The sequence below is a fragment of the Nelumbo nucifera genome, chromosome 2, assembly GCF_055504915.1.
Source record: "Nelumbo nucifera cultivar China Antique chromosome 2, China Antique-T2T, whole genome shotgun sequence".
Lineage (NCBI taxonomy): Eukaryota > Viridiplantae > Streptophyta > Magnoliopsida > Proteales > Nelumbonaceae > Nelumbo > Nelumbo nucifera.
This window is the reverse complement of record NC_142650.1, coordinates 82,433,707-82,448,119: the sequence shown is the minus strand read 5'-3', so window position 1 is coordinate 82,448,119 and position 14,413 is coordinate 82,433,707. Positions and strand designations below refer to the sequence as shown.

At 43.0% G+C, this 14,413-nt stretch overlaps 1 protein-coding gene across 1 annotated transcript; it reads left to right on the top strand.

Moving 5' to 3' along the window:
• Positions 1-12,027: 12,027 nt before the first annotated feature.
• LOC104589250 (uncharacterized) lies at positions 12,028-12,459 on the top strand. The gene has a single exon (XM_010247502.2). The coding sequence runs from the start codon at positions 12,028-12,030 to the stop codon at positions 12,457-12,459; it is 432 nt and encodes a 143-aa protein (XP_010245804.2).
• The last annotated feature ends 1,954 nt before the right edge of the window (positions 12,460-14,413 follow it).

Sequence of the window (14,413 nt, the reverse complement as noted above, 5' to 3'; positions counted from 1 at the left end):
CCACTATGATGAAACAATATCCTCTAGAAGGGGGTGGATTTTGCCTATGAGATCTACTCCCTAGGTATGAATGGCCAAGGTGTGATTATAGGATGAAGATTGTTGGCAAGTTTGTGTATCCTTTCAGCATGTATTTGGCACTTATGACATCTACGTACGTGTTTTTGAGTATCTTCCGTCATGGTGGGCTAGTAGAAACCTAGGTGCAAAGTGTCACTGTACAGGGCCAATTGTCCTTGGTGTGGAGCAGGATCAGAACTATGGGTTGGTTCTAGCACTTCATCAATCTCTTTGTCAACCAAGCAATGCAAAGGTTTTCCGACATGGGATTTCCTATATAATACTCTTTGCTTAAGAGCTTCCTTCTCATTACCGAGTCTATCAGCAATATGTTGTCTTCTAAGTATCTTATGTACATGCTCCTCCAATCTTCCTCTCCTATGACCAGGCATTCTCTCCCATCCACCTCCAGTATACACCTTTCGATATCGTGTTGTATTCTGGTGGTGTTTGACTTCATCACAGGCCAGTACTATCCCAACCTTTGTAGTTTTCTGTATAGAGTGTTGCTGGTGTCTCTACAATGGGTTTTGTGTGTTTCATTCAGGACTCTCTCCGCTTCTCTCGGCCCTAAGCATCTCGTTCTAACCCCATCCACCAATCGATGGTACAATATCCCATTCACTAGTTGGAACCTCAAAACCATCCTGCTATCCTACGTCCCTACTGTTGAGCTGCTTAGTTTTTCAATGATGTCATGCCTCCAATCATTGATTGTGATTTTATCTTCCCTTTCCACCCAGTCCTTCAATGTAGTAGTTGATGGTTTGTTGAGTATCTAGATAGTGGTCTTGATTGGGTCTTTGATGGATTGTATTTTTTACCTTAAGGTAGCTAGTGCATCGGCAAACCGGCTTTTGGCTCTGTTGTGGTGTTCAAAATCTACTTCCAAGTCGCAAATCAGTCTCTAGATCATGGTTTTATATGGCAGGATTGTCAACTCTTTACTATCGTGCTTCCATCAAGCTGGCTAATTACTAGTTTAGAGTTTCCAATCACTCTATTCTTCTTGGCTCCAAACTCTATTGCCTTGATCAAACCCAAAACTAAGGCTTCATATTCGGATTTGTAATGGGAACAGGGGAATTGGAGTTTGAACGATTAAGCAGAGGTATGACCATTGGACGAAGTCAAGGTGACTCCAGTGCCGGCTCAGGTACTGGTGCTACTCCCATCGAAAGTTAAAACCCATTCCTTTCCTTCAGCTACTGTGATCATGGGTATGTCTCCAGGGATTTCTTCCAAAATGGGAAATGCATTATTTGAGGGAAAAAAGGCCAAATGGTCTGTCGATGCTTGACACTTAATGGCCTTAGGCTGGGTATATTCACTCAGCTGCATCATCCACTTAACGAGTCTACTAGAAAGGGGAGGTCTATCCATAAAGAACCATATTGGGTCACTCCGTGCTTTGAGTCTCACCTTTTGACCCAAGATGTAGTGTCTGAACTTCTGTGTAGCAAACACTAGTGCGAGGCACTTCTGTTCCATGTGGGAATAATTCCTCTCAGCTGGTTTGAGGGTTCTACTAGCATAGTATATTGGACACTCAACTCCTCCATCATCTTCTTGTGCTAACAAACATCCTATTGCCTCCGAACCTGATGCGATGTATATCTTTAATTCCTGGTCACTTTTGGGTGGGGACATGGTTGGAGCCGTGGATAGGGCACTTTTCAACTACTCAAAAGTTTTCTGGTACTCCTCTGTCCATTTGAATTCTACAAACTTCTTTACTAGCTTCATTATCGGCATCGCCGCATGCGCAAGAACAAGGATGAACGTCCTAAGGTATGAGACTTTTCCTAGGAAGGTTTTTGATTGGGATTCACTAACCGAAGGTAGGAGATCTAAGACTGCTTTTACATTGTTTTCATCCAAGTGGATACATGTCCGGTCCACACTATATCCCCAAAACTTTCCAAATTGTACTCCGAATGCGCACTTCAACGGATTTAACTTCAAATTGAAAGTTCTGCACTGGTTAAACACTTTTCCCAACAAACTAGTATGGTCTTCCCATATTTTTTCTTTAACCACTATATTGTCTACATAACACTCGATTTCCTTGTGCATCATGTCGTGGAATACACTCACCATTGCCCTTTGATATGTTTCCCCAGTGTTCTTCAAGCCAAAAGGCATCATCTTGTAGTAGAAGTTTCCAATTGGTGTCCTAAAGGTTGTATGAGGTGCATCTGCAAGGTCCATGAAGATTTGGTTATAGCCATTATAAGAATCTAAGAAGGAGAAGAGTTGATTCCCTGTTGTTAAGTCTATCAAAACCTCCATGTTTGGTAGGGGAAACTCATCCTTGGGACAGGCTTTATTGAAGTCCCTAAAATCAATGCAACACCTGCGATAAGGTTGGGATAGGATTAGTTTTCAATGCTATGCTAGGATTAGGAAGCTAAGCTAAAAGTACCAACCTGAGTTGCCCATTCTTCTTCTTTACTGGCACTATATTGGCTAGCCACTAAGGGTGCATTATGAGTTTGATGAACACTACCTTCAAGAGTCTCTCAACTTCCTCTTTAATCTTCAAGGTTATTTCCAATTTAAAGATCCTCTGTTGTTGCTTTACAGGCCTGAAGTTGGGGTCTATGCATAGCGAATGTCTGACAAGGGCCAGGTCTAGGCCTAGCATCTAGTCATATGACCAAGTGAAGATGTATTAGAATTCTATGAAAGTGTGCTCGGGTTACCTTTCAATAGTGCGATCAACTTTTCTCTATCTTTGGGTCCTAGCCTGGCAATATGTATAGTGGCCTTTTCTCCGTTTCTTCTGTTGCCAGGTTTATTTCTTCTAAGGGTTCTTCCACCATGTCGATGGAATCTGTCATGCACTTGGGAGGTGCTTAGACTTCACCGCAATACTCTAAGGTTTCCCCTCTTAGTTCCTATTATTGTAAGCGTCGTTCAACAGTAATTGTGTTCATATTTTTTATCATGAAACTAGTGTATCTTATTGTCGTACCTTTGGTGTTTGCGATTCATGCTCAGATTGCGATGCATCATTTGGCGATGAAATTATAGCAATGCCCTTTTGTAAAAATGGCTCAGTTTAATAGTTCTTGTTGAAGCATTACTTAGAATCTTCTTAGAGCATACTTACTATTATATTACTCATATTATCAGAGGATAGCTTGGTAAAGGAAGAATACATGCATATGATTCTGGGGACAACTTGGTGATAGTACTTGCAATAAACCACCTATTATGCTCTAAAATAATGTAAAACAAATAAAAACTTAACTGGAAACCGCACAAACTCATACCTCGAGAATGGCCTTCTTGGCTGCTGGTGGTTCATCATCTTCATAGTCTGTGACAATGGTATAGTATCTTTTCCTGTCATCGCTAGTCACTCATACGCACATGGTCCTCTTTTTCTTTTTTTCCGTTGTTGTCTGAGATTCATCTTGCGCAGGGTTTGGTAACTGTAACCCTTCCACCTTGGCTATTCTTGTCTCCCCTTCATCTGTGAGTTCTGTGTAGTAGATCGCATCTTGTAGATGAGCCTCTGTTCTATCAAAAAAGGGACCTTGGTGGCCGGGATTCTTATCACACGTCCCTTGTGCTTGGCCTTTATGCATTAATCATATGTTGATGGGACCAAGGCTAGGCCGTGTATTATGGATCGTCCTAGGAGGATGTTGTAAGCAGCCTTCCCAGAGATGACTTGGAACTCTTGTGAGATGGAGAACGGCCCAACCACTACCTGTAGTTCAATAGATCCTTCTGTGACGGATGTGTTCCCATTGAAGTCAGTTACCTCTTGGAACTCCGTTTCTTCTATTGCCAGGTTTATTTCTTCTAAGGGTTCTTCCACCATGTCGATGGAATATGTCATGCACTTGGGAGGTGCTTAGAGTTCACCGCAATACTCTAAGGTTTCTCCTCTTAGTTCCTGTTATTGTAAGCATCGTTCAACAGTAATTGTGTTCATATTTTTTACCATGAAACTAGTGTATCTTATTGTTGTACCTTTGGTGTTTGCGATTCATGCCTCAGATTGCGATGCATCATTTGGCGATGAAATTATAGCAATGCCCTTTTGTAAAAATGGCTCAGTTTAATAGTTCTTGTTGAAGCATTACTTAGAATCTTCTTAGAGCATACTTACTATTATATTACTCATATTATCAGAGGATAGCTTGGTAAAGGAAGAATACATGCATATGATTCTGGGGACAACTTGGTGACAGTACTTGCAATAAACCACCTATCATGCTCTAAAATAATGTAAAACAAATAAAAACTTAACTGGAAACCGCACAAACTCATACCTCGAGAATGGCCTTCTTGGCTGCTGGTGGTTCATCATCTTCACAGTCTATGACAATGGTATAGTATCTTTTCCTGTCATCGCTAGTCACTCATACGCACCTGGTCCTCTTTTTCTTTTTTTCCGTTGTTGTCTGAGATTCATCTTGCGCAGGGTTCCTTCCACCTTGGCTATTCTTGTCTCCCCTTCATTTGTGAGCTCTGTGTAGTAGATCACATCTTGTAGATGAGCCTCTGTTCTATCAAAAAAGGGACCTTGGTGGCTGGGATTCTTATCACACGTCCCTTGTGCTTGGCCTTTATGCATTGATCATATGTTGATGGGACCAAGGCTAGGCCGTGTATTAGGGATCGTCCTAGGAGGACGTTGTAAGCAGCCTTCCCAGAGATGACTTGGAACTCTTGTGAGATGGAGAATGACCCAATCACTACTTGTAGTTCAATAGATCCTTCTGTGACGGACGTGTTCCCATTGAAGTCAGTTACCTCCATAGGTAACCCTTTGACTGTCTCCCATTGTATTTTCATCAGCTTCAATGTATGGATAGAGATCAAGTTGACAGAGCTTTCAGGATCGACCATATATCGTCTCATCTCGAATGTAGGGGTCGATTATGGTGGGGGATGCTAACATGTCCTCTAGTGTGAACTCCACATTGGTTCGATCAGGCTGGTAAGGTTCTAATGGTCTCCTAAAGACCTCTAGCACTGCTTTGATGGCCAGTTTTCTTGTCGAGGTGCTTGCCCCTAGTTTAGTGAAAAAGTGTTTGAGCTTCGGGCATTGTTCAAGTTTTTCAATCAGCATGTCGGGCTGGTATTGACTTGGAACCCTCACTACATTGATGCTCCCCCTTTGGGTATGAGCCGGGAGGGGATCAGTTTCTACCTACACTGGATCTTTCTTTACGAACTCATCTAGTTTTACCTTCTGCACAAATAGCCTTCTTAGAGAGAAGCAATCCATCAAGTCATGATTTGGCGATTGGTGATAATTGCACCATCTTCCGTCACGTCTGTTCTTTTCCCGGTCTACTCCTGCTGGTGGCGGTGGAAAATTGATCACTCTTTCTTCAACCAGTTTATTGATTATCATAATTACCTCCTCCTTTGTGCAGGGGAAGGGAGGAGGGATCAGCAGGTCATTCCTTTTTCCTTGGGCAATGCTGCGATAATAGGGCCCCTGCCTGGGCCCTCCATTGTTCTAGGGCTTTCGGTCGACTACATTAGCTTCGTTTCTCCCATATGCTGTAGGCTGGTTTAGGGTGTTCTTAAATGTGCAGGTTGACCTCTCCGTGCACCTCCACAGCTGGCTGAACGTTTCTATTTCTATGTTCTCAATGTCTATCTTGTAGGGAGGCTACATTCCCTATATGCACTGCTTGACGAAGCTCTTCTCCGTGGTGTGTTCATCGAAGATGGAATGGATCAATTTTTGAAACCTCATGACATACACCAGGAGGTCCTCTCCCAAGCTCTACTCTATGTTTCTTAAGTCAGCCATTGTCATCTTCCTTTCCAAAGTGAACAATTTTGACAAGAATCTCTTTGCCAGTTCGGCCCACGAGTCGATACTTCCTACTATGAGGCTGACGAACCAGGTATAGGTCGTGCTAGTCAGGGATTTCGAGAATTCACAGACCTTGAGATCCCCAACAAGAGCGAAGGATCCCAAGGCATCTTCGAACTTACTCATGAGCTCTTGTGGGCTTCCCTTCTACCCGTTATACTGTGGCCAGTGTTACGTAGGGGTATAACCGGAGGGGAAAGGCTTGTACAGGATTCGATCAAAGTATGGCTTCTGTAAGATGGCAAAATCCTACACTCAGTTACGGCTCTCTACCACTAGCTCCTGCATGTACTCTCTCAACTCATCTCGACTTAATGGGGTTTCTAATGTTGGATCTAGTTGGGGAAGAATCATTGATTTCCCTACAAAGTTTTGTCCTGTTTGCACGGGTGTGAGATTAGATCTAATGGGTTTCTCTAGTGCAGCGGGCTTGAGGTTGGAAGCAAGATGGTCGATGGGGATGCTCATGGGGGCGGCGGCTAGAGTGTGGGGAGATTGTTCGGCTGGGGCTATTTGTTGGAGGAGGATCTGGAGGGCGTTCCTTTTCTCTTCTTGTGTTCATTTAAATTTTTCGAACAGAGCCTCGAAGTAGGCCTCAAATTTGTATACCTTGTTCGAGAGTATCCCGATGTCAACTTGATTGGTTGCCTTCATTTCAAATTGATTTTCCACTCTTGGATTAGTATCCTCAAGGACGTTGTCACACTCCTCAACGATTGGTGTAAGGTTGATCCCTCGTGCGGCCATCCTCTGTGATCAAGGATGGAACCAGAGATTCTAATGTGAGTAAGATGGTGGTTAGGGTCGGGGTGATGGTCTCCTTGAAAGACAAAGGAAGACCGGGGACAAGGAATCAAACAGAAGGTTAAGGCGAAGAGGGTGAAGAGATAGGTGAGAAGGGAATCCAATGATAGGGCTAATCAATGACTGGATAAATGAATTTCGCTATGGAAAGGATCTCTATTTATAAGGAAGACCACGAGATCCTTAAAGGAGTGAGCTAAAAGTGTTTGTCTTCTATTAGGAAATAGAACATTGGATTCGTTGTCGGTCATTAAGGAGCATTGCTAGGGTTTCGCCACATGTTCTTATGGGATCTCTTGAAGGTTGACTTTCCTTTCTCTCAAAGATCCTCATAACTCATGTGTACTTCCGCCTTTTGCATCTCACTTAACTGACGTGGCATATGGTCATGCGTGTAACTTAAAGTTTCACATGCAACCAATATTTGGTCCCAGTTTTAGTGAACCACGGCTCCATAACGGCCCAAGGTTTATCACGAGGTCGGGTACGCTTGAACCCCTTTGTGGGTTCAGCTTGTATTTGTTGTGGGCTTGAGCTAGTAATGGATTCATTGCAAACCTGCAATGCATCACGATGCACTGTAGGTTCATTGCATGCTTGCGATGCGCCGTAGGTTTATCATAGGGAAAGGTCGGCTATGGGCTAATTGCAAGCGTTTGTATGGCATCAATCCAGTATTTATTGTGCTTTGAGGGACTAAGCAAGCACTATGTACTAATAGTAGCCAAATTGACGGTGTACCCAGTCTGGACGGTAACAGGCAAGCTGAGCCTCACTTGTGCGATTAAGATACGCAATGACACAGAGCCACGTTATCAATCGTGCTATGCTTGCAACAAAACTCTCGACCCCCACATCACACGGTTGGCCACTGTCTTTGGGAACTGCAACACTGACATAGAGTGGCATTAAGTGGGGCACAACCTGGGCATACGGCCTCCATACGAACCCATCGAGCGAAACCGGCTTCGAGTCAATTTCACTCATCTTGAACTGCTTGTGCATGTCAGCTTGAAGCTAGTGTTTTCCCCTGCAAACTTCAACTACCCTCCCCTCATATTCGTCCCCCTACATAGTGGCAACAGATATGCGCATCGGAGAAAGAGGTCAAGGTGTGACGCTGAGGCCAAAGCGCTCACACAGAAACATCCATAGGAAGGGTGCGCATACATAATTGATATGCCTCTTGCAACTCGGGTCCGTAAATTGTTGGACGATGTCATCCATCTGTTCACATAAATAACCTAGGAACATAAAGGCCAAGGGTAGTTGATGGCCACTAGCAGCTAGGATGACAAGGGGGAGCAAAACCAGGTGCAACCAATAGTCAGGAAGTCCTGGGAAAAGAAATCGAGAACCAATATACGAAATGAAAGCGGCGAGGTGGCATTGGCTATCCGCCCTGCGTACCATCACATTCCCTTTATCGTGGGACTCGAACCAATATTCTAACCACTGCTCCAACGACATCTCTCTCCAGGCAGAAGACTGGTCCACTAAGGCTTTGTACGAGGCAATCTCATCGATGAGTTCATCGCACATCCCTCTTAAATCAAAAGGAATGGACTCAATGTGTTGGAGATGTTGAGCAAATACAGAGCCCTCGATGGGTAATGCCAATAACGCAACCACATCCTCAACAGTAATGTAAACTCCTTGAATGTGCCCATGAACGTGTGGGTATGACAACACCAATGTTCCAAGAGGGGCTTTACATATTTCACCCCTTCTATAAGAGAGATTTGTGTAACAATCCACAAACCGGAGAACACCAGCATCCTACAACATCCAATAATACATAGGGTTTTCAAGTACAAACTCTGCCCAGGCACTATAGTTGTTGGGCGATTTGGAGCCATCGGTCCTTGGCTCTTGACACTTGTACAACACCGACCGGTCCGGCTGGCCACACAATCACATCAAATCCATGCTATTGATGATGTTGAACACACCATCTTTACCCCTAAACACTAGCACCGAGGGCCAAAAACCCCGTCCCACGATGTCCACCACAATTGTTTCCCTCTCCAATAGTAACTCTACTATATCCACTTCCCTGACAAAGTTGACGAAAGGATAGTCATTGTTCTTTTGACGAGGAGCCATGACTGGCAGAAAACAACTAGGATGTGAAACAAGAACAAGAGCACAAAGAGGGCTTCAAGGAAGACAAAAGAGTACACAGAAAGAGAAAAGAGAGACGATAGCAAGAAGGCGAAGTAAAGAGCCAATCAGGCTTGTTGTCTCTTTATAAGCGGGTCTCACATGTTGGGAATGACAAACGGCACTGGGGAAGATGAACAGGCATGAGTACAGCCCTTCAGTCGAAGCGTAACGAAAAAGTAAGTGAAACTTACTCATCTACCCTCTAAAAGGCAGGACAAAATGGCACATTAATTTAAACAAAGCATCATGTCATCAACCGCCACTTTAAATATCGAATATCACATCCCTATTGCACGAGCGAATAGACCACATTTATTATGATATGACGGTTAAGAAAACCTAATGATCCCTACCACGTCCTCGTTACTTAAGATCTTCCTCGACTTCCATCAGTCATTGAATATGATAAGTCATTGAACCTTACACCATTAACCGATACCGTGTAGCTGCAAAAGACATTACTTTGACATACAAGGGGGCTGAATGCCCACACTGAAGCAACAACACGAATGTCTTTTGCTAATTTCCTTCCTGCCAATGGTTAGGGGGGCTAAAGCTTGCAAATCCAATACAAAGTTGCCCACTGATAGAACGCAAATCATCAAAAGATAGGGGGCTAGACCACAGAAGGGATGAAAACCAATCAAAGAACAAACACCTAACTCTTGCCCAAAGCCACTAACACACAAAGACACATGATTGCTTAAGTAACTAATTCCCAACCTGTCAACAAGCAGGGCAGTTGACAAAAGCCCAAATGAACTTTCCTTCAACCACATGAAATCGCAAAATGGAGTAGATCTCTAGACCCAATGCACAAATACTTACCAACCCATCACAGAACCTCAAGGCAAATGTGAAGGCAAAATGCTTATTGATAAGATTCCACTTACCGATAAGCAGGGGGCTAATGTAGGTACATAGTGCTCGCTCAGTCCTTCAGAATCCAGAAGACACTGAATCGATACCATATAGATGTATGCAATCAATCTTTAGCTAATGAACCACCTGTGATGAACTTGTAGTGTAACGTACATTTGCGATAAACACACGGCTCATCGCATGATCGCAATGGACTTACACTTGACACGAGTTTAAAATAGGTTCTAGTTAAACCAACGATGAATTTTATACACATTTGGTTCTGCGATGAACCTTCGATGCGCGCGACTCTGTGATAAATCTCAAACACACATAGTCATGCGATGAACTCCAAAGGAGAGCGGTCTCGCAATAAACCCCAAATTGTTACAAAGCTATAGTTCGTTGAGAACCAGACATAAGTACTAACCATACGTGTAATTTTAAGTTGAACGCGTGATAAGGCATCACGTATGTTTAATAAAAGGCCACCTGCTATGCAATGACGTCACTAGCGCCAAGTTGGTTAAATAAGGTGCGAAAGGCGATAGCACACGTGGATAATGATAATCCTCAAGTGAAAGGAAAATCAACCCTTGAGATATCTCTTAAACACATGTGGCAAAACCTTAGCAATGTTCCTTAATGACCGACAACGAATCTAATATTCTCTTTCCTAATAGAACAATGCACTTTTGGCTCCTTCCTTCTAGGACCTCAGGATCCCTTCTTATAAGTAGAGATCCTCCCCATAATAAAGACTATTCATTCAACCATTGATTAACCCAATCATTGGATTCCCTACTCAACCGTCTCATAACTCCCCTTACCCTAGCCTCCCAGTTGATTCTTCACACCCGATCTTCCTTTGTCCTTCAAGGAGACCATCCCCACCTAGCCTGACCACTTCCTACTTATACTTGCCATATAGAACCTTAATACAAAGACTAACCCGTGATCTGGAAGTAACCTTCGAACATCATAACAGAGCAAAAAATAGATTTGCCAATGTGCTAACCACCCTGGGATAAAAAATCCAACCCATCAAAGTTCTGATCGACATCACCATTCAAACACCTTGTGAGCCATCAATCGACAAATTGGGGCACTAGGTAGAAAAAGAGGATGAAATCATGGTAGATGATTGCAGACATAACATAATACAAAAGCTAAGTAACCCAAGGGTGCAACACAGGACAGCAAGGTGATTCTGAAATTCTAATTAGTGAATGGGGTACTGTACTATCAACTAGCAGATGGGGTCAGAACGAGGTGCTTGGGGTCGAAGGAGGCGAAGATAGTCCTAAGCAAGACCCATAGAGCGTACTACGGGGACATAAACAACACACTATACAAAAGCCTATAGAGATTAGGGTACTACTGGCCAATGATGAAGACAAACACGGCTAGGGTGTAGAACGACTATGAGAAGTGCATACCAGAAGTAGATGGAAGAGAATGCTTCGCAGTGGGAGAGGCAAACTAGAGGAGCATGTATATTAATTACCTAAAAGACAACACGTTGCCAGATGACCCGACAATGAGGAGGAGACTTTTATCAAGGGCCAAGAGGTTCTATCTTTAGGAAGGAATGTTGTACAAAAAGTCTCATAGTGGAAAGCCTCTGCAATGTCTAACTAGTGAGGAAGTAGAAGAAGCACTAGAAATGGCCCACAGCTCTAAACCCACCCCACATCAAGGGCAAGTAGCCTTGTACAATCACATCCTACACCTAGGTTTCTACTAACCCACCATGGTAGAAGATACCTAGAAGCACGTGCACAAATGTCATAAGTGCTAGGTGCAAGTCGAGAGGATACACAAACCCGCCAAAAACCTCCACCCCGTCATCATGCCCTGGCCTTTCCACACCTAGGGAGTAGACCACATAGGCAAGATCCACCCATCCTACAGGGGGTATTGTTTCATAATAGTGGACACAAATTATTTCACTAAGTTGGTGGAGGTTGTACCTTTACGAAGAATCTGTGAAGAAAATATAGCGAACTTCCTCAACCAACATGTAGTTCATCGATTCAGAGTCCCAATGAGGATTTGGATAGACAATGGCTTATCCATCAAAAATTAGGAAGTCTGAGACCTTTTAGGGCAGAAGTGAGGTTAGGAATGTCCACAACGTATTACCCGCAAGGGAACGGGCAAGCAAAAGCCACTAACAAGACTTTACTAAGAATGTTGTGCAAGACATTGGCTAACAATCAGAAGGACTGGTCAGAAACCCTCTAGCCTTATCTCACCACAAATAGAAAAGTACGCAGGCAATGCCCTATTCCCTGGTATACGACCAAGAAGCAGTGCTACATGCAGAGATACAGACGGTCTCCGCTCATTTAGCCTTCGAGATGGGAAAGAGATTCAAAACAGAAGACATGGATCAGCTCCTCGATGAAACACTAGAAGGTATTGACAAGGAAAGGGAAAAGTTGTTACAAAAACAAATCAAGTACAAACAAGCCTTAGCCGCAAACTTTAACAGACTAGTGAAGCCCGGAAAATTTAGAACAGGAGACAAATTCCTTAAGACATCACTCCATGTTAGGCAAGGCAAATCTGTTGGGATATTTGCTCCTACTTGGGATGGACCATACATGATCAAGGAAGCTCACCCATCTGGCTATTACGCGCTAAAACCACAGACACTAGGGAGGAGGATGAGAGATGGTGAATGGCAAATAGTTGAAGCCTTATTTTGAATAAGTTGTATAAGATATGATGTGATTGTTACATGTATTTCTTTTAAAAATGAATGCATCAAATATATTACTCATTCTTAGAAATCCTACAAGTTCTTATGTGATTATAACTAGTGTACTTAGATTGTAAATAAAGTGTGATGAATTCTTGAGGCATATGTTAACAATTAATATTTTGCGATAGGATATCTTTTCTCAAGGAGCTTTAAATCTTGCAATAAAGTTTTGAGGTACCCATGTATTAAAGAAATGCAATAAGGATATGATTCTTTGCCAATACATGTTATATACTATGTGTGTGCTAAATCTTGGATATGTCTCTCATACATATATGTAATTATATGCTCACTTATTCCCTAGCGACCGCAGGCGCACACTCATGTTCCCTGGCAACCCCTGAAGCGCATTCATATCCCATGCCCACCCTAGACTTTCATTCATATTCCATAGAAACTCTAGGAAGGCCCTGGCATCCCTAGGAGTGCTCATATTCCCTGGCAACCCCATGCGCGCTCATATTCCCTAGCAACCTCAGGAAGGCCCTAGCAACCCTAGGCACGCTCACAAATTCCCTGGTAACCCCAAGAAGACCTGGCAACCCCAAGCACACTCACATAATCCCTAACAACCCCAGGAAGGCCCTGACAACCCCAAGCGCGCACTCTTATTCCCTAACAACCCCAGGAAGGCCCTGGCAACCCCAGATGTGAACTCTTATTCCCTGGAAACCCCAGGTGCGCACTCTCATCCCCTAGCCACCCCAAGCGCGCTCACACATCCCCTAGCATCCCAAGGGATTCTTTGGTGATATCAAGTATGATCTTTTGGCTAACATATAAGTGCAGGTACTTCATCTAATTTATAAATGCAATGGTCTAAGGGGAATAAATTAACCCACTCCATGTGTAGGCAATAATATTGTGCCAAAAGCAGCACTTGCCCTGATTAATGATGTTTCACTTCAACAAGAGAGCTCAAGTAGTCTTCTCGTGTGACGACCATAACTTATCGCAAGGGCGGAAAAGGTCTGAGGCTCATGATTATCCTATAATTGCTTTTACAAGTGTGATTGCGATTAGAACATACCTTATGTTAAATATCTCCACTCTAACTAAAGTCCCAACCGTATCACTCGCACATAGACCAGTTTTCTCAAGGCGTGATGACATTCGCCCCGATTGGTAAGAAACCACGTCCCACTTCAGATAACCCTTTCGCTCTTGATGATGTTTTGGAATAGGAACAACACTCGGTTCTCATTATCTCTAATGGTTTGTGGTTAAATACACACTATACATACAATGATAATCAACTACAACCAAAAGTCTGTTGTACTTACATTAATACTTGATTACGATTAAAGTCCAGTATACTTACGGAGGTATTCATTTGCAATAAAGTTTACAGGGCACCCAACCTTAAATTTCATTATCGTATAGTACTGAAACCAGTATAAGTTGAGACGATTCTTAGTCTTAGAACTTTTTAGGGGAATGTGACCCAATATTACACAGGAAACAACTTCGACTCAAAGATTCTTTCTTACAATTAATATGAAATGAAGTCTCATCCTAAACTCATAATGTCTCGACATGTGAAAGTTTTATCAAAAGTTGTTGCAAGGACTTTCTAATAACTGATGACACTCAAAATCTAGAGTAATGAGAAAACATTCCCCTACGGTTGGGGTCGATATGCACTAAAACCTGAACACAATACACCGAGGCCGGTAACCCACTAGTGCTACGATAAAGGCTTGAACACAAAATAACCAAAGCACTAGGAAACCAGCATAGGACAAAAATTATATCTTTCCTTCTCATATAAAATGATTTACAAAAGCAAGTGACTACGGGTATTCACACAGCAGCCCAATCTTTCCTCATATTAATTATGTTTTCTAGAGCTTGCTCACGCTCTTCGAAGTCCATCAAATATTTCATCTCCGCTCCAT